Consider the following 21,300-nt stretch of genomic DNA (forward strand, 5'->3'; position numbering starts at 1 on the left):
AAAAAATAACCAAAAAAAAAAAAAAAAAGAAAAAAACTTCAAATGCATTTCTTTAGTATGCTATAGTAGTAAATTTAATTACAGTAATATACACATAAAAAATCGTAAATGTATGTTTTTCAATCTAAAAAGATAAATAATTTATCATTTCGATCACGATGACTCATTATATTAAATTTAAAACATATAAATTTTATAATTTTATCATGTGTGTTTTCATGTGAATCAGTAACAATCTGCATCAATGTTTAACTTCAAAAAGGCGGCGCGCGAAATCTGACATTTCGTTTCGATTTCATTTTTCATTTGTTTTGGTGCTTGTTGTAACTTTTTGATAGTGATATTTTCTCTATTCAGTATTGCACAGGAATGCAAATAGCTAAAGATAACTTTAAGATCTTATATCTGTACTTAAAATTCAGTCATCCATGAAGTATTTGTAGGTATTCACAATGGGTATTACAGGTTTGATTCCCTTCCTGGAGAAGGCATCAAGACGAGCCAATGTTGACGAGTTCAGTGGATGTACTGTGGCCATAGATTCCTACTGCTGGCTCCATAAGGGAGCCTTCGCCTGTGCCGATAAAATAGTGCGTGGAGAAGAAACAGACATGTAAGTAGTTTAAGAGTTTCTTTGGTAACTTATGTTTGCCATTTTCACTTACATGTATTCATGGAATTTGTATTTTATGCTTCCAGACATATCAAATATTGCTTGAAGTATGTCACGATGCTGCTCTCCAAGAACATTAAGCCTATTCTGGTGTTTGATGGAAGACATCTGCCGGCCAAAGCAATGACTGAAGCTAAAAGGAGAGAGTAAGTATTAAAAGTATTTAAGTGGTAAAGATTCCTGATAGATTGAGCCTCCAAGTGGCAGTCGTGACAATATATACATACATACATCCATCACCTGACGTCCCTCAGCAGGGACAAAAGGCTCAATGAGGGTCAATGCTAAATGTTATAGAAGTCTTTAAATGAATAATTATGCCCAATGGTTAACGGTGGCATCAGCAGATATATCAACAGAGGCATTTCTATACTTGATGCCTCTATCAGAGGGAAGTGAAAAGATCCCAATTCAATAAATTGACAGTATATTATAATCCATTCTTTTCCTTGGTACTTCAGAATAACATGCAATCATTATTTTAATCTAGTTTGACTGTCTTCATTTCAGGTCCAGAGATATATCTAAGAAGAGAGCTGCAGAACTATTGAGTCTTGGCCAGGTATATTAATGATATCATTAACAAGATTTTTAAAATTTTGATAAAGGAAAATAATATTTGTAAAATTCCTTAATTGAATAATTTATTGAAAATTTAATTCGGATACATAGATAGATATTCTTTATTTGTACACAAAACTTAATCTAACATATATTATACTAGCTGTTCCCGCGCGCTTCGCTTCGCCTAAAAAAGGTTACCCATGGGAATTCCGGGATTAAAAGTAGCCTATGTTCTTTCCTATTTATGGGTCTAGACCATATATATACCAAATTTCATTCAAATCTGTCAGTAGTTTTGGCGTGAAAGAGTAACAGACAGACACAGTTACTTTCGCATTTATAATATTAGTTAGGATGTACAAATGGCATAAAAAATTCGTAGTAGTTATGTCCTATTAGCCTATAATATCCTGGGAAATTATTATTCCTCTAACTCCACAAGGTGCATAGGGCCTCCACATTTCTTCCCCAGACATTCCTGTTCTCTTTCCCTGGCTTTGTCCCAGGAGATTCCAACAGAATTGAGGTCACTGAGGAAGGATCTCGTCCAAGTTGACACAAGAATGGTGACATAGTTATGCATTAATTAATTTTCCAGATAGATGAGGCCCGTTCCTTCATGCGTCGCGGCGTGGACATTACGCACGCGATGGCACTCAGCCTCATCAAGGAGTGTCGGCGCCGCAACGTGGACTGTATTGTGGCCCCGTACGAGGCCGACTCGCAGCTCGCCTACCTGAATGTCAAGAATGTAGCCCAGCTGGTCATCACTGAGGACTCGGACTTGATACTGTTTGGGTGTACTAAGGTGAGGGGGTGGTAAATGTTGGATTAAATAGTAGTAGTAAATAGAAATAGACTTTCTTTAGTTTTCCGGACTATGAGGAAGAATAGGAGGTTTGGTTGGGCTTAATGTGTTCAAAATAAAAGCCCAACAATGATAATGTCTTTGCCTGGTATTGTTTCATAGACTATGTTCATCTGTTTCTTTATATCATAGAAATTACTTGTCTATCTACTCTATACCCGAAGAGCAATCATTACTCTGGCAGACATGTCCAGCCACTGCCACTACAGCTTGTACTTTAAACTAATGTCTCTTCCAATTCCCAGGTGCTATTCAAGATGGACCTAGATGGCAATGGCACCCTCGTGGACACGTCGCGGCTGCCGCTCGTGATGCGCTGCCCCATCGAGAGATACTCGTTCGACAGGTGCAGTATTCAATGTTTATAGTAATAACATAAGTATGTGCATACATAACTACTGTACTGTGCGTATGTTCGCAGTCATCTTGAATATGCCAGTCAGATTTGGAACCCTCAATACGAGGTTTATATTAATAGGCTTGAGAAGATCCAGAGGAAGTTCACACGCTACATCGGATTTAAATTCAAGATTCCCTACACCGACTATGAACACCGCTGTGAACGCCTCCATCTCCTTCCCCTCAAACTGCGTAGGACAGTAGCCGACGTTATTTTCTTTTATAAAATAATTAGAGGTCACATAGATTGTCCGGAGCTGCTTCAGATGGTAAACTTCAATGTCCCAACTAGACCATCCAGGAAATTCAAAACCCTGCACATACCCGCTTGCAGCACTAACTTTCGGCAAAACTTCTTTTCTATACGAACAAGTAATGCAATTAACTGTCTCTGCAACTCAAGCGAGGTCGATATATTTGGCAGTAGTTTAGAAACGGTTAAAGAAACTTATATACGCAATTTCGTATCGTCTTTGGCGTAGCGGCAGTAGAAGTTAATTATCTTTAAGCAGTGTCATGTTGCTTTGTATAATTGTTTTATGTTTAAGTTTTATGTATGAGTTTAGGTAAGTATACGTTTAGACTTGTTTTTAATGTAGGAAGGTACAACCTACTATATAAATTCTTGATTAATTAAGTTATTGAGTTAAAATTTAGATACCTAGTTATATAATCATATTGTAGTGTAATAATTAAGTATAGCAAATTACTCTGTTAAGTTATTGTTAGCAGTCTTGTGTTCTTTATTATGTATTAAGTTTTGTATCAGTGAAAACTGATAATTGGCTTTTAGCTATACGTTTTAATTGCTATCCAACTATTAATAGCTGTAATTTTTCCGTAAATGTAAAATAAATAAATAAAAATAAATAAATAAAAATAAATAAATAAATACTCACAACTGTAATCCCCAAAGGGATCTTCTTTCTTCTTCTTAGCCATTTTCAACCTCAAAGGTGTAGGCCTCCTTCAGTTTATGCCACTCATTTCGATCTTGGGCTATCTCTATCCATTCGTAATTCACAAGCAACTCCCTGTTAATTTGCACTCACGTGATATATGTAATCACGCGAGACGTATCGCCGTCAAACGAATACAATGCTTTGAATATACAGCTAGAAATCTAGATATTCAGGTTTCTTCTCGATGTTTTCCTTCACCTTAACTGCATTGAACAGTAGTACTTCCTATATGTTACGCCACCACGAAAGCTCTAAACTATCCTTATTGATGCTCATACTATTTCTCTTTCCAGATTCCGTCAGATGTGCATAATGTCGGGGTGCGACTACCTGGCGTCGCTGCCCGGCATCGGGCTGGCCAAGGCGAGGCAGTTCGTCGTCGCCACACAAGACTCTAATTTCGCTAATGTGAGTGTTTTTCCATGATTTGCATAGTATGAAGAGGGTTTCGTACATAGGTCTCACGTAAGAATTAAATCTAATTCGATTCCAATTCCAACTCTTCATAAAAGAAAACTGTTCGGTATACAGTGCAGTGTAAAATTTTACGTCATAACATGAAACGTTTTTCATACATTGTCCTAAGTAATTTTTGGGCAGCATTATGCATTATAAAATACACAAGTACAATAGTTTTTCACATATTGCTCTGATGTTGTGTATGTAGATAATTCATAATAATAAGTAATTCCCTGGTCTAAAGTCTGTGGTTTAATCTCAGTTACTAAATTGTCAGATTCTGAACGGTTCATCAACAGTGTGTAAAAATACGTGTAAAAATACCTCACCCTTCCAGGCTCTCAAGAAGCTGCCCTCATTCTTCAACAAGTCCTCCCTGACGGTGACGGACGAGTACCGCGCCGCCTTCCTGCAGGCGGAGGCCACGTTCAAGCACCAGTATGTGTATGATCCACTGGAGAGGACCATGAGGAGGCTCACTGAGACTGATGATGAAGGTGAGGTATTTTTAGAAAGTAAAAATTTTATAACCGACACGACCACTTTAAACGAAAGTTATTTGCTGTGCTTGGTGCGACGTCACAGTCTCGTTTCACGTCTCAGAATAATGAGTCCCGGTAGTCGCGCCGACGCTCAGTTCTATGGGCATAGATTATTCTGAGATTGCCATATCCACGTCTTATAAGTCACATCCGCTCTGCGAAGTTGACTAGGAAATCGCACGTTGCTCTGCCCTGACGGTGTCGGACGAGTAGTGCCGCCTTCCTGCAGGCGGAGGCCACGTTCAAGCACCAGTATGTTTATGATCCACTGGAGAGGACCATGAGGAGGCTCACTGAGTGTGATGATGAAGGTGAGGTTATTAACTGTCATCACAATTTTTAGCTATTCTATTCTTTTCCCGTGAGAATACCGCGATAAAAAGTAGCCTATCTATATGTTAATCCAGAGTCTCAGCTAACTCCTACCAAAGTTCGTTAAAATCGGTTCAGCCGTTTTAACGTGAAGAAATAACAAACATACACACATACAAATATACTCATAAACTTTCGCATTTATAATATTAGTAGGATTATGGACGCACCATCAACGAGCGACATTTAATTGGGGTGGTAAGCGATCAGGGCAAAAGTATCACAAGTGAAGGGGGAGGAGGAAGTAGTATTATAGTAGTAGAAGCCACACGTCGCTCTGCCCTGACGGTGACCGACGAGTACCGCGCCGCCTTCCTACAGGCGGAGGCCACGTTCAAGCACCAGTTTGTTTATGATCCACTAGAGAGGGCGATGAAGAGGCTCACTGAGTGTGATGATGAAGGTGAGGCTATTAATGGTCATCAACGGTCATCACTATGTTTATTGCGCTATGATGGATATTTAATGGAACAACAGCCGACATTTAATTGGGGTGGTTAGCAATCAGGCGGCGGGTACGAAACTTGCGACGGGTGGACGGTGGTTGACGACGGGACATTAAAAACATAGCGTTGTATACAAAACGGGCGACGACGGAGTGGAGCGATAGAGCGCGAGCTCGAGCGCCGCACCGCCCGTCCCGCCGTCGCTACGCCCGTCGAAAGTTTCGTACCCGCAGACTAACAGTCATCACTATTTTTATTGCGCTATGATGGATTCACCACCAAGAGCCGACATTTTATTCGTGCGGTAAGCATCACAAGTGAAGGGGAGGTGGAAGTAGTAGTATAGTAGTAGAAGATAGAAGTCACACGCCGCTCTGCCCTGACGGTGACAGACGAGTGCCGCCTTCCTGCAGGCGGAGGCCACGTTCAAGCACCAGTATGTGTATGATCCACTGGAGAGGGCGATGAGGAGGCTCACTGAGACTGATGATGAAGGTGAGGTATTTTAAAGAAAGTGAAATTTTTATAATCGACACGACCACTTTAAACGCCCTTCATTTTGCCGTGCTATGTGCGACGTCACAGTCTCTTTTCACGTCTCAGAATAATGAGTCTCGCTGGTCGCGCCGACGCTCAGTTCTATGGGCATAGATTATTCTGAGATTGACATATCCACGCCTTATAAGACATCCGCTCTGCGAAACTTCGCCAACTGACTAGGTAATCGCACGTCGCTCTGTCCTGAAGGTGACACCAAGAGTATAGAGCCGCCTTCCTGCAGGCGGAGGCCACGTTCAAGCACCAGTATGTGTATGATCCACTGGAGAGGATGATGAGGAGGCTCATTGAGACTGATGATGAAGGTGTGATATTATACAAACACATACATATACATTTAAATTTTGTACTATATTTATTTGTACTTACACACTTTATTGTAAGTATACAAAACACAGTAAAAAAATATAAAGTTTAAAATAGGTAGGTATACAAAGTAGGGCTCATTACCAAAAAGCCAGTCTTTGATTGGTGGAGAACTATGCTAAATATATGAAACTCTTTTAGGTATGGTATGACCCAACCAATCAGGTTTTCTGGAAGCAAATTCTATTTAGCAATAAGTTCATTGACCTTTTCAATTGCCTATTGTACTAGTCATGTTTTTATTCAGCTATCATTGTCTATGACGAACCCTATGTGTAGCTGGAGGATGCAACACTTATGAATATTTATCACAATTCCAGACACAGAGAAGGCGCTATGCTGCAACGCGGGTGAACTGCTAGAGCCGGACGTGGCATTTCAACTGGCGCTCGGCAACCTCGACCCCTTCTCACTGCGGACTGTCGACGACTGGCACCCCGACCGGAGACCCACTGTGAGAACGTTTTATTTATGTTTTTCATGGCATGATGATGATGATGATGATGACGTTACTATGGAATAATTATGTACTGCTAATGCAGGAAATAAGCCTGGACCTAAGGTCGTGCAGATACAGTATTTTTTTTTTATTTAACTCTTATTGTACAAATATTACAATAAATGCATAATAATTATTTTATAACAACAGCATTTTTGAAATAATTAAATACACAAAGCTAAATAAATACCGCCAGAATAAAATTAGGCTTACGCCGTTTGCGGTTTTTTACTTAAATTATAGATAGAAGCAAGTCTGTCACTGTAAAGTAATGCATTATTTTGAATATCTGCCCGGCCGTGAATCGTATATCCTCCCTTTACGTCAGCGTCACTAACCACTTCATCTTGCTCTCGTATTTTCAGAACAACAGCATAAAAACCGACAGCTGGGCTCAAAAGCCCGCCTCACACGCCAGCATATGGGACCCTGGGTTCAGTGTCTACCTGACTGAAGATAGACCCTGGGCGAAAAAGGAGAAGAAACCCGAGCCCATCATAGCCGTTCCGAAGACTAGAGCACGGAAGAAAGTGGTCAATATGGTGCCCAAGTATGTTGCTGAGACTCAGGATGAGAGGTAAGGGGGTTGGTTTTGTAGGTAGCTAGAATAAGAATGTTGTATGGACAATAAGAACAAATATCGATAGTCGCACAATTATAAAACTTTATGTGTATAATTGCCAAACAATTGAAAAAGAAAGCTGCTACGCTTAAGATAAGCTTGGATTGTCTAGAGGCTTCTGAATAACAAGAGTGATATCCCATCATCCATCTAGGCTGTATGCTCATAGATATATTATTAATGCTCGTTCGTGACGAAAACTAATATAATCCTTCTTATTTTCAGCCTTTCAATAGAAACACTAAGCAGCATGTACTGCGTAGAACCTAAATCCAAGAAGCAGAAGTTTGAAGATACCAAGAATACCCAAAGCTTAGATTCCCAAGAAGAAGTGAACCCTCACGATAAAGCCATGCTCGAAGACAATACCCAAAACCTTGACCCACCAAGACTGAAGGAGAAATCTCCTATACTAGAGAATAAGGAAAGGTCCTTTGCTAAATGTATGAAATCGGCAAACAGTCAAGTGTTAAAGAAGCTAAGTAGGTTTCCACGGACAGTTCTAGATGACAATATAGTTGAATCCAAGTTCTTCAGTCCTCCATCCAGTTGTAGTAATACAGCCAGCAGTAGCCCAATAAGTATTTGCATTGAAGAGTCTCCAGAGAAGAAACTAGAACATAAAGTATTTGAAATTGATACTCAATGTTCTGAGATCCCGGACTCTCAGCCCGACAGTGGGTTTGAGACATTATCCAGCTCACAGAAAGAGAATTCTCCAGAAAACAGCCCTGTTAAGATCACTAGGAGCCCTATTCTGGAGCCCAGTCCTCGAACTAGGAATCCATTCAGGGTGAAGCCTTTGGAAGAACTGAAAAATCCGATTCTGGACACTGAAGTGTCAGTCATAGAGGATACTTGCTCGTTCGAGAGTTTGGTTGTGCCTGTTGATCCTACTGAGGTGAGTTATGAGGTTATTTACTGTTTAATTATATTTTAATTTACATACTAATTTTATCATCATCGCGATTGGTAGCATTATCAAAGTTTGCCAGCTTATTCATCGATTTTAAGCCATCAATCGATCTATGATGATCGATGGAATCATCGAGTAAACTCTTTAAAACTTATAATAACTGTTATGCTCGCACACCTAATTTTCTCCCCAACACCCTAGTCACATGGTATCAAATACCGAATACTCTTATCACTAACGTCCCTCCAAATTTTATGTTTGTCTGAGTGAAAATACGTAAATGAGTAGTTGATACACGGGAAACAGTCATAAACTACAAATCGTTATGTAATAACAACAATTCTGTATGTTATGATTATTTATGGGTTACTAAACAATATTATGCCCACACTTGTTGCAAGTGTTATTTATGGCTCTTATTTGGCAAGTTCACTAGGTTCATTATGTACTGTAAAAACAATCTTAACATTCCTTACTGTTATAATGTTGTATCTATTGCACAACTATGTATATGTATACCTTGATACTCCTAAGTTCGCATTAGTGGCACAAACTATAAATCATACATCATTAAATATCAATGAACACTAACAATAATTTATCTATTTATTACCAGAACGTGAGAGGGTCCCGTACAAAATCTCATTCATTTTTCGAAAACGTCTTAATTCACGATTACGACATGATATGTATAACCGAAACTTGGCTTACGGACGGCTTTTACAGCTCAGAATACTTAGATAGTCGCTATGAAGTGTTTCGCTGTGATCGAGACCAAGTTGCTAGTGGCTGCGAGCGGGGAGGCGGCGTGCTGGTGGCCGTGAGGCGGGAGCTGTGCGCGACGCTGCAGGGCGCGTGGGCGGCGCCCGCTCCAGCTGATGAGCTCTGGGTAAGTATACGCTTCTCCTCCAAGCTACAACATGTTGCTAACCGCGGTTCCGCCGCTTATAGTCCGGGAGCTTTGCATGTTATTTGTACTTACATACCGCACGGTCCTTCGCACAAGGAGCGATTATCTAATTTTTTTGAAAGAGTTTCTGAAAAATATTTACAATTACCTAATGATATTTTTTTAGTTGTGGGAGACTTTAATGTAAGTAATGCCGTGTGGTACTATGATGAGGAAATCGATAGCATGAATGTTCATACTAATAATGACAATTTAGCCATCTTAACATCAAACTTTATGAATTTATCCGCTTTATCTCAGTACAACTCAGAGTTCAATATCAATAATAGAATCCTTGATCTAGTATTCAGTAACACTCAATGCTTAGTATTATCCTGTGAGTCGCCACTTCTCAAGGAAGATCCTCACCATAAATCCTTGGACATAAAAATACCTACATGTTTTCCTGTTCCTTTAATTCCCAATCAATGGTCCAAAAAAATGTTTTATAAATCAGATTTTGAATCAATTAAACGGGAACTCTCATGTATAGATTGGAATGCTAAATTTTCCGTTCTTAGTGATATAAACCAAATTACCAATTATTTTTATTCTGTCTTAAATGATTTAATTGAAAAATATGTTCCTAGTCGAATCGTGTCATCGAATTCTAGATATCCACCCTGGTATAGTAAATCTCTTATAAAATTAGATAAGGAAAAAAATAAGTTTCACAAAAAATGGAAAAGATATCAAAACTTATCAGATTTCTATGCTTTTAGATGTCTTAGAAAACGGTTAAAGAAAATTGAATTCCTAGCACATCAAAACTACATAAAGTTTAGTGAAGAACAAATAATCGTTGATCCTAAATACTTTTGGACCTACATAAAAAGTAAAAAAAGTAATTGTAATGAAATTCCTAGCGAAATGATTTACCAAGGAAAAACATTAACCGATGGGAACCAAATATGTAACTCTTTCAATGAATATTTCCACTCAGTTTTCGTAGACGACACACATGACCAGGCCAGATGTTCATCAAATCCCACCACACCAATGGCCTTTAGCTCAGCTATTAATATTAACTCAATACCAATTGACTTGGGCAGAACTCTGAAGGAACTTAAATCAGTAAATGTTAATAAAGGAGCGGGCTCTGACAGTATACACCCGCTAATGATATTTAAATGCGCAGAAGAGCTATCAAAGCCACTATTCCTTATCTATAAGCAGTCTCTCAGCACTGGTATCTTCCCAGCTATCTGGAAGAAGGCTCTTATTACACCCGTTCCCAAAAACGCCAAAAGGAACTTAATCACAGAATATAGACCCATCTCAAAATTGTGTATTTTTGGTAAGATCCTGGAGAAGATTGTAACTAACAATCTTACATCACTCTTGTCTAACTTTATCTCTAATGATCAGCATGGTTTTAGGAAATGTCGTAGTGTGGAGACAAATATGCTAACTTTTACGGAATTTCTACTAAGTGCCATGGACTGCAACCTACAGGTAGATGTCGTGTACACCGACTTCTCCAAAGCCTTCGATAAAATTAATCATAATCACCTAATCAATAAGCTGTGGAGAGCCGGTGTTCACGGCAGCCTGCTGCGATGGATTGAGTCCTACATAAAAAACAGAAGTCAGGCTGTATGTATGAAGGGATACCAATCTAACTATTTAAACGTCAATTCAGGTGTACCGCAGGGATCCCACCTCGGGCCCGTTCTTTTTACGCTGTACATAAACGATATAGGTGAAAACCTTACCAGCAGTCACCAATTACTTTATGCTGACGACACAAAAATATTTAGAGTTGTAAACGACATAGAGGACTGCAGAAAACTACAATCTGATTTAGACAAATTAATTCATTACTGCTCAATTAATCAACTATTCTTGAATATAGAAAAGTGTTTCATAATCAGTTATACTCGTAAAAATAAGCCAATGCATTTCCGATATTGCCTTAATGAATACTCTCTTATACGAGTGAAAAGTATTCGAGACCTAGGAATAGTTATGGATGACAAACTCTCCTTCAACCTTCACATTGATAAAATCGTAGCACAGTCGTTTAAAATGCTTGGTTTTATTAATAGAGTTAGTAAACCTTTTAAGAACACACATACCCTGAGGATTCTGTATTTCTCTTTCGTCAGATCTATTTTAGACTTTGGATGTGTCATTGGACAACATTTCATTTTCTTTACCCTATATTTTTATTAGTTATTCGGAAAGTTTATAGAAAATTAGTGGACCCGTATTTTTTCATTTTGTACATACATAAATTTTTGCATGTTATTTTTAACTTTAAAGTTAATTATTTTAAAACCGGAAGTGACGTCACATATTAGGCTCAATTTTTATTTTTGTCTATTGTCTGAGTCTCGAAAAAAAACATAAATGACACTGACAAGTGACATTTAAACTTTGTTTACATGCCAACCAACAAATGGGTCATTTTCAACTGACCTTGATATTTCTGATGATGGAAAGTAGGTACTTATCATGTAAAAAAATAAGCAGAAGCATTTTTTCAGCTGTGTAGGCGGTGGCATGCTCTGGGACATATTATATAAAGGTCATCTCTTAATAATAAATAAAAAAAATAGTCAGAAAGTGTCGGAACAGAATTAATGAAAATGACCCAAATAAACAACAACGTCACGATAAAACGTCAAAGTCAATCAAAAATGAAAGTGACAGTTACTTTGTTTTTAAATCTATAGGCTTTGATCATCAAAATGCATCGCACCTGATGCATGACGTCATCAGCACTTTTTTACTATTTTATGATTTTCTCGAAAATTATACATCCAATAAATATAAAAACATTTTTTTTGTGGCCTTTAGAGCTAAATCTCGAAATGGTTTTCGATTTATAGCAGCTTTAGTTTTTTGAAATGTTGTCCATTTGGAGTCCAGTATACCAAATACACATCGACAGAATAGAAAAGGTTCAAATGAAATTTCTTAACCTACTCAATCATAGGGGTAATGAGTACTCTTCAGACTATATGCAATCATTGAAACACTATAACTTATCATCTCTGTATAAGCGACGCTCTTATTTTGACCTCTGTTACCTTTACAAAATTCTCAACAATACTATAGACTGCCCAGACCTACTGCAAAAGATCAACTTTATTTCGAAATCTAAATTCATAACGCGCCCCTCTCGCGTTGCTAAACTAAATAATCAATACCTACATGTGTTTGTGCCACCTAATGCGAACAAAAACTATACCCGTAACCGCTTTCTTATAAGGAGCCAACAAACTTATAATGTCAATTTCTGTAACTTAATGGATGTAACATCCGATATTGATATATTTAGTAATGCCTATGGCAGGTTTAAACATCTAATAATTAGGGGACTTTGTGATAAGGATGAATCATGATAATTATTCTCAAACACTTAATTGTGACTCGGTACTGGGTACCAATTACTAACCCATGTTTGTTCACGCTAGGATTATAGGCAGGTAATCTAGTTTGCCGTGTATAAATACCCATTTTTATATCCTATTTAATACATAATTTACTTACCTATTGTAATAACTTTATAAATACCTACTTAGTATGAAAACTTGTTTATCACCTTAACCACTTGCGCTCATTCAACAAGACTGACCAAAATATTGTAAGTAATAATAATACCTATTACTATTATGAATAACGCATAGATATCTGCAGTTCGTTGACGGTATGAGTGTGCTTGGCGGCCGAAATACTTTTTATGATTATCAGTCTGTATGAACTCGATTAGCTGCTCTCGAGTGTACTCTGGCTGCTAATGGACTGTAGTTACCTACCTCACCCAACTTCAACTAGCTATAAGTTAATCAATTGTTTGTGATTATTGTCGGCACTATAGGTCTATAATAATACCACTATATATGTGTAAAATTTATTGTAAATGACTGTTTGTTGCCAAAATATAAATAAATAAATAAAATAAACAATTCAACTCCTCCCACCCCACAGCTAGCCTTCGGCAGCTCCAGCCCCGACCCTGTGACAGCCACGTGGAGGAGCAAAGAGGACTCCCCCCTCGCCCCGCACCCCGCGCCCCCCGCGCCTCACCCCGCGATCAAGAAGAAACTGACGTGCAAAGCGGACGCATTGAAGAGGCCGGCCAATCAGCCCACGCTGCTTAGCATGTTCGGCTTTCAAAAACGGTAAACTATTTTGTTTTATTTATTTCTCTATGGTACACCAACAACATAAACATTATTGTTTTATACACAATGCTTATGTAATCGGATCGGGTGGTCTTTAGTAACTGTTGTGCCGAGGATCCTGGGTTTGATTCCTGGTCGGGACATATTTATTGTTCCTTGGTTCTTGGATGTGCCCTAATCGATCTTACGTCCTGTCCGACGATGGCCGGTAAATGTTCGCTTCTGGTTTGCCTACAATTATATGGAACTACTATATGGCATATTCAAATAGTGTCCAATATACGTTCAATTAAATCTTAATAAATCAGAATCTTTGTTTTGTAATTTTGTTAAAATTTACTTGAATCTTGTCTTTTTTCAGGCCAACTTTGAAGAAATAGTCGACAAGTCTTCCACTGCCTTCTTCTGGACTGCGACCACAATTAGTTTTAAGAATAATGTTGTTATTTATGAACCTGTTACTGCCAATTCATGTTATGTTAATTATGTGTTTTGTTTTGTTATGCCTAAGTACAATTTTTGTATGACCCACCTCAATTATGGTCACGTGTAGAAATATTTAAACAGTGCTCAGTTATGATGACTAAAAGAAGAGTTTGATTTGTTTTATTTGAATTGTTTGATTAATAATGTGATACAGTACAAGACACCGTTGTAACCGCAGTAATTGTAATTTGTTACATTATTTGCTTTCCTAACTTATGTTTTGATCTTACAAGAGCATTTACCAAACGCATTTTTTATCATTGAGTCTAAGTCTGTATAGGTGCATAGCCGAATTTCATATAAAAAACCTAATGTTACGAATCGTTATTATTTTTCTTACAATAAGGGCCCTGATGGATCTTTTATGTGAAATAAATTGTAAAGCCGGGTCCAGACATGTATCCTTTGCCCGATCCTATCACCGTATCCGATAACCGTACCGTATCTGCCGATGCCTCCGATTTGCCGTCTCGTATCCGTATCTTCACAATAGTTATAATTCCTTTGATGATCGGACAAAAACCGACACAACATAGGACGGGCTGTATCATAACGGCGTATTGAGATTGCGTATCATTAACCGTCCACATATGCGGCCATGATACGCGTCGACGATACGGACACGGTGATCGGATCGGGCAAATGATACATGTCTGGACCCGGCTTAAGTATTTGTATCTACAGCTGCGTACAGACCGGCCCAACGAACGCCCAACGATGGATATTTATCATACATAATACAGGGATTGCAGCAACGAAGGTCAACGAAACCCGTTCGTTGGCGTTCGTTTGGCCGGTCTGTACGCAGCTTACTATGTAACATGCACAATGCAATTTAATGTGGTGACTTTCTCAATCATTATGTGATGTTAACTTCTTAAAGATTTGATTTTTATTGTGATAATTAAGTAAATATATTAAACGATATTTTGTGATACAGTATAATAAAGTGTTTATTAATTTCCCTATACAAAAAAAGTAAAAGCTATTTTCAGACGACACTTAGGTACTTATACGATTCCCCAGTTCTAATTGGATGGTTCAGTCGCAATTTATTTCCCCCAATAATATGATTAGTCAGTTACACTCGGGTACACTCTATTGTGGTGCCAAAGTTTCATTCGGTTCGTTCATTCATTCCCCATTACACTATCTACTACCTACCCTCAGTTATAATATTGTAGTATTTGACCTACCCTATCTTTATGAAAATTGCGGGTAGATGGATACTAGCCGGTGTCATCTGCCAGTCTGCCACCCTTCGTCCCATTTCGTGAAGTGCCTTGGTCCGAGCCAGTTGATACCGATTATGCTATCGCTCCCATCTTGCACGAAAGTAACATCAAATCCGTCGCGTACTACTATCTTCCGTATCCCTGTGCCGCGAAAGGATATCGGCCACTCAACCTGGACGTGAACGGGTGTGAATCGAAGAGACTTACTTGCCGCTATACAGACAATCATCCATACCCAGGTATGTTTCCTTCCATATTCTCATTTTCCCGTCCATAAATTTAATAAACCTATGCGCTTAGTGCCATATTTATGTGTCTACATTTACGGTTAGTTTAGTGCAAGCAGTGGTCTAAATACTCGAACAAAAGGAAATTTGGCCGAATATCGCCTTAGCTTATGACATCTTTGACATGAGGGTAGCTTTACAATACATGGTTGGTCATAGTGTGGGTATACGCCTAGAGCTCATAAGCCGCGGATCCACCTGTCGCACGCCTCGGCGAGGCATGCCTCGGGTTTGCAAGAACGCGATCAAATGCTCGGTTTATAATTTATATGGTCATCACCGAGGGTACTTTTATTCCATGTTGATAACGTGTGTGTTAACAACTTGAGCTACGCGGACGATATGGTGCTTCTCAGCCCCTCGATTAACGGATTAAGGAAGCTGCTTTCAGTCTGTGAAGCCTTTGCTGAAAGACACGGCTTAAAGTATAATGTGGCGAAAACCGAGATGCTCGTATTTCGTGCAGGTGGGGGTCCGGAGACGGTGCCGCCGGTTTACTTGCTGGGTTCACCAGTTCGGGTAGTGAGGAGCTTCAAGTACTTGGGTCACCTCCTGAACGAGCAGCTGAACGACGAACAGGACATGGAGCGGGAGCGGCGCGCGCTGGCCGTGCGCTGCAACATGCTCGCCAGGCGATTCGCGCGCTGCTCCCGTGAAGTCAAAATAACATTGTTCAAAGCGTACTGCCAAACTTTTTATACCTGTCAGCTCTGGGTTAACTTCACCAAACGCTTTTACAATGTCTTAAGAGTGCAATACAATGACGCCTTCCGTATTATAATGAAGTTACCCAGGTACTGCAGCGCGAGTGGCATGTTCGCGGACGCCAGGGTCCCGGACTTCTATGCTGTCCTTCGGTTTCGTTCAGCTGCTTTTTGGGAGAGGATTAGGAACTCTAACAACCGGATCCTAGAAACGATTAGTTCCAACCTTGATAACGGATTTGTTAGACACTGGTTGGCCGTGCACCGTGCTGAGAATGGCAAATTTTAACTAATCTTAGCTTTATAGATTAGTTATCATAGGCAACATATTATGTATAATTTAATTTAATTTTACTATTGTATTTCGGTTTCGTTCAGCTGCTTTTTGGGAGAGGATTAGGAACTCTAACAACCGGATCCTAGAAACGATTAGTTCCAACCTTGATAACGGATTTGTTAGACACTGGTTGGCCGTGCACCGTGCTGAGAATGGCAATTTTTAACTAATCTTAGCTTTATAGATTAGTTATCATAGGCAACATATTATGTATAATTTAATTTAATTTTACTATTGTATTTGTATTCTAATGGGTCTTACCTGTAAATAAAGAACTTTATTATTATTATTATTATTTTATACGCGGCTATTGATTTGTATAGCGAGCCTAGTGTACGTGTTAGTTAAACCGGTCGAGCGTGCTGAGAATGGCAATTTTTAACTAATCTTAGCTTTATAGATTAGTTATCATAGGCAACATATTATGTATAATTTAATTTAATTTTACTATTGTATTTGTATTCTAATGGGTCTTACCTGTAAATAAAGAACTTTATTATTATTATTATTATTTTATACGCGGCTATTGATTTGTATAGCGAGCCTAGTGTACGTGTTAGTTAAACCGGTCGAGCAGTGAAAATACTGATAATTATGTATGGCGCGGAGCTAGTGCAGCGCGTGTACCGCTAGGTGGCGGCTTTCCCGCGACTTTACTTGCCAGTCGCAGAAGTCGCAGTACTATATAGGTACTCCAACTCCACCAGTGTAAAAACTATCGAATACAAAGAACCCCGTTTTTTCACCATTTTTCAGGTCACCAAAAACGGTATTTTGCCGCTTAACCTACAAGGGAAAGTTGAATGTAAACAAGCACTTTTATTAACTTCTTTTGTGTGCAATTTTACCCAAAGATTTTTTAGCAGAACGTACCTAGATACTGCTGGTCGATCAGCTTCTGTGGCTCCCAGAATTTAGTAATTCACGATAATGGTCAGCCGCCCATTTCATGAAATTCATATCATACCCGTCCCGCATTACACGGCCGCATACGAGTCCGTTGAAATCGTTATAAAACGAGTTTGCTAATTAAATTTTCTCACTGATTTAATGTAATATGTAAATGATGTTATTTCGGTCCCAAGCGGCGCCGGAACGATTACGTACCTACACATTTAAATAAATAATCAAAACCCCTGAACTGGTATTTTCAAAAGAAGGATGCTTATAACGGCTTTATGAAAAGCTTTTTGCCGGTGACCTCTTTTGTAAGTCGTTCTTTTGTTTTACGCTGACGGTCAATAAGTTCTGTTACTAATGAAATTTAAATTGTTTATCATTAATTAATAGCATTCGGCTGCTTTCATCGTTAAGCAGAGTTGCTGGCTTAACGTCGGGCCGCCGCTACGCCGCTCCGAGCCTACGCTTTCAACCTACTTGCGTTACGCCGCTCCTCGCTTATGAAGTACTTTCGTTATGCCGCGCGTAACATTTTCAAGTTAAGGGGATGCCCTCCTATAAACATTTAATTTTTTTTACTAATATTAGATACATAGATAGATAGAATATTCTTCGTTTGTACACACACACATGAAACATAACTTAACATAGGGTTCCGCTCATCTCGCATAATCTTTATTGACCAAAACTCATTTCGCATAACTCGTATGGTCTAAACTTTTTTGGCTGAACCATCACTTTGCCAAGACTTATGTGGCATAAGGCTCGTTTCGTCTAAAACTCTTTAGGCACAATCTTTGAACACCTAAGTTTCGTTTGCTCAAATTTATGTTCGTCTATACCTATGTATAATCTTGTTTCTCCTAATGTTATCTTAATAAATAATATATTAAGTATGTAGTAAATGTACAAATTGTGGTATTTTTCTCCTACATCCCGAAAATCACGATATTGTATGATCAAAAAATCGAAAGTTAACGACCATTATAATTATTACAAACCCCATGAGATCGAAACCTAAAAATAGGTGCGACGACGAGCAAAGCGAGGAGGAGCGTGTTAGGTGCACATGTTCATCAAAACCAAAGCGGAGCGAAGCGAAGCGGAGCGGAGCGTTTTCCAAACAGCGGAAACAATACAAGGCACCAGTTTGCGCTATGTAGGGAGACGCTCCGTCAAAGTTAAAGCCAAACGAATATTATTACTTTGTATAAATCTATGCCATAGCATTATTAGGCTATTCAAGATTTGGCCATACCATTATTAGGCTAAACAATGTTATGCGAAATAACTTTTTACTAAACGAGATTTATGCCATACGATTTTCGGCGTAACGAGACTTTGACGAAACGTTACTATGCAATACGAGATTAGGCAAATAAATCTTATGCCAAAAAAGGTAGAACCATTTAAAAAAATCACGTATATACTATGCATATAATGCACAAGTTCATAGATATTTACAGGTAGATTTAAATTTCCAATTGTCTATCAGTATTTTTCACAAAAATGTACCTCTGCCCTCATACAAAAACATACCTAAAACAACTCCCAAAACACCTTACGATTGCTGAGATATTTACAGATTTAAATTTACAAATTAATTGTCTACCAGTATATTTCACAAAAATATACCTCTGACCTCATACAAAAACATACCAAAAACAACTCCCCCTAAACAACTCCCCAAAACACCTTACGATTGCCGAGATATTTACAGATTTAAATTTCCAAATTAAAATGTCTACCAGTATATTTCACAAAAATATACCTCTGACCTCATACAAAAACATACCAAAAACAACTCCCCCTAAACAACTCCCCAAAACACCTTACGATTGCCGAGATATTTACAGATTTAAATTTCCAAATTAATTGTCTACCAGTATATTTCACAAAAATATACCTCTGACCTCATACAAAAACATACCAAAAACAACTCCCCAAAACACCTTACGATTGCCGAGATATTTACAGATTTAAATTTCCAAATTAAAATGTCTACCAGTATTTTTCACAAAAATATACCTCTGCCCTCATACAAAAACATATCTAAAACAACTCCCCCTAAACAACTCCCCAAAGCACCTAACGATTGCCGAGATATTTACAGATTTAAATTTCCAAATCTTAAATTGTCTACCAGTATTTTTCACAAAAATATACCTCTGCCCTCATACAAAAACATACCTAAAACAACTCCCCCTAAACAACTCCCCAAAACACCTTACGATTGCTGAGATATTTACAGATTTAAATTTACAAATTAATTGTCTACCAGTATATTTCACAAAAATAGCAGAGGTATGCTCTCATACAAAAATATACCTAAAACAACTCCCCAAAACACCTTACACTTTTTTTTTATATTTAAAGATTTTTCCCAAAATAGTTGTCTATGAAAAAATGCAGTAGATAGAGCAATACAACATAGGTATATGAAATGTACTTACATATATCTATACCTAACCTATATAGGTACTATATAAATCATATTATACTATATGTATTACTTACTTGCCATTGAGACCACTGGGGTTTGGGGGGAACAGGGGAGGCAGTTCGCCAGGGAGATTGGGCGACGCTTGAGGAGCCGCGGTTTTGACTACCGCTCTGGGGCGTACCTGGCACAGAGGATCTCCCTTGCCGTGCAGCGCGGCAACGCAGCTAGCGTTATGGGGACTTTTGGGTCGGGTGCGTCCTGGGGTGGTTTATTTAGCTAAGTAAGTTGTGTTTTGTTTGTTTGTTTGTTTTATTTTTATTTTTTTTTGTATTTTATTTCTGACGAAGCTAGGGTGGATTTTACGTTTAACGTTTGATAAATTTTGTATTTTATTTAATAAATGATTTTTTTTTTGTATCTAATACAATAGATATATTAAACATAATGTATAATACTACGTATATAATATAATACAATATTTACCTACTAATACATAGTAAGTTAAAGTCAAAACATACAGTTTAAACCTTTAATACAATGTTAGGAATTAAATATTTCGACATAGCATGCCCTTAAGTGAATAAAATTGCGGAGCGGCGTAGTGAAAGTCCTCTGTAGGCGGGAGCGGCGTGCCGAAAGTAGCTTGTAGGCGTGGAGCGGCGTAGCGACGGCCCGACGTTAAGCCACTAAGCCGTTAAAGGTTAAACCCTCGTTTGACCTACCTAGCCAAGTCCTGTTAACCATGTGGTAGTTTTACCGGAACACCAGGATCCGCGTTGTACCAATGTACCGGAAGCATCACAGGTAGGTAGACTTATATATTTTTTTGAGCATTAAGTTCGTTCTCAAAAATTTAAAACCTTTTTGGGTAAATCTGCATGTAATAAGTCCTGCCCAATGACAAATCTCATATCGGCTAATCCTAGGGTAGAATTTTATTTAATAAGTCATCCATTTTCATTGCTTTTTTCAGCATACGTTATACGTATGCAAGTATTTATGCATACCTATATGCCATAAAGCCACTGGACTTTACAAGGGCTTTACGGCCCCATCCATCAATAACGGCACGCAACTGTCAGAGTCAAATTGAGAAATAATTCACAAAACCGAACAACTTCCACTGATGATGATTTATCGTTTCTGAACGAAAACTTTCATTGGCGCGAAACTGTGCGTCAGAGAATTCATCGTGCGAATACAATGGAAGCTGATTTTTCGTCGAAAAATGATCCAACGTGCGTAATGAAGTTGAAAACTTACGAAAGTGCGAAAAGAGGCTCAATTAAAGTATCCAAGTGTAAAGAATGTTTCTGTTGGAATAATAATTACCTACAGCGAAAACCTCTGTCCCTGCTCTGTTTTGTACCTATTTCAGATTTTAATACTTAGGGCCTGTTTCACCATGTCTGGTTAGTGGCTTTTGTCAAAAAAATAATTACAGAGAGTGACAGCATGTCTTATCTCACAGGTAGCTACTAACCAGGCATTGTGAAACAGGGCCTTACTGTAGGTTTCGTGTATATTGTACCTACTGTAGGTAAGAACGTACCTAAGTATTATTGTAAATTTATTATAGA

General features: G+C 38.5%; 1 protein-coding gene across 1 annotated transcript; it reads left to right on the forward strand.

Annotated features, from left to right (window-relative positions):
- The first annotated feature begins 340 nt into the window (after positions 1–340).
- LOC105382163 (exonuclease 1) lies at positions 341–14,753 on the forward strand. The gene is made up of 12 exons (XM_048631735.1): positions 341–613; positions 700–819; positions 1,184–1,235; positions 1,836–2,045; positions 2,351–2,451; positions 3,760–3,874; positions 4,263–4,422; positions 6,530–6,717; positions 7,110–7,285; positions 7,556–8,231; positions 13,132–13,325; positions 13,690–14,753. Exons 1-12 carry the CDS (start codon positions 453–455, stop codon positions 13,706–13,708), a joined length of 2,172 nt encoding a protein of 723 aa, XP_048487692.1. The 5' UTR covers positions 341–452; the 3' UTR covers positions 13,709–14,753.
- Positions 14,754–21,300: the final 6,547 nt, after the last annotated feature.

This window comes from Plutella xylostella, chromosome 29, assembly GCF_932276165.1.
Source record: "Plutella xylostella chromosome 29, ilPluXylo3.1, whole genome shotgun sequence".
Taxonomy (NCBI): Eukaryota; Metazoa; Arthropoda; class Insecta; order Lepidoptera; family Plutellidae; genus Plutella; species Plutella xylostella.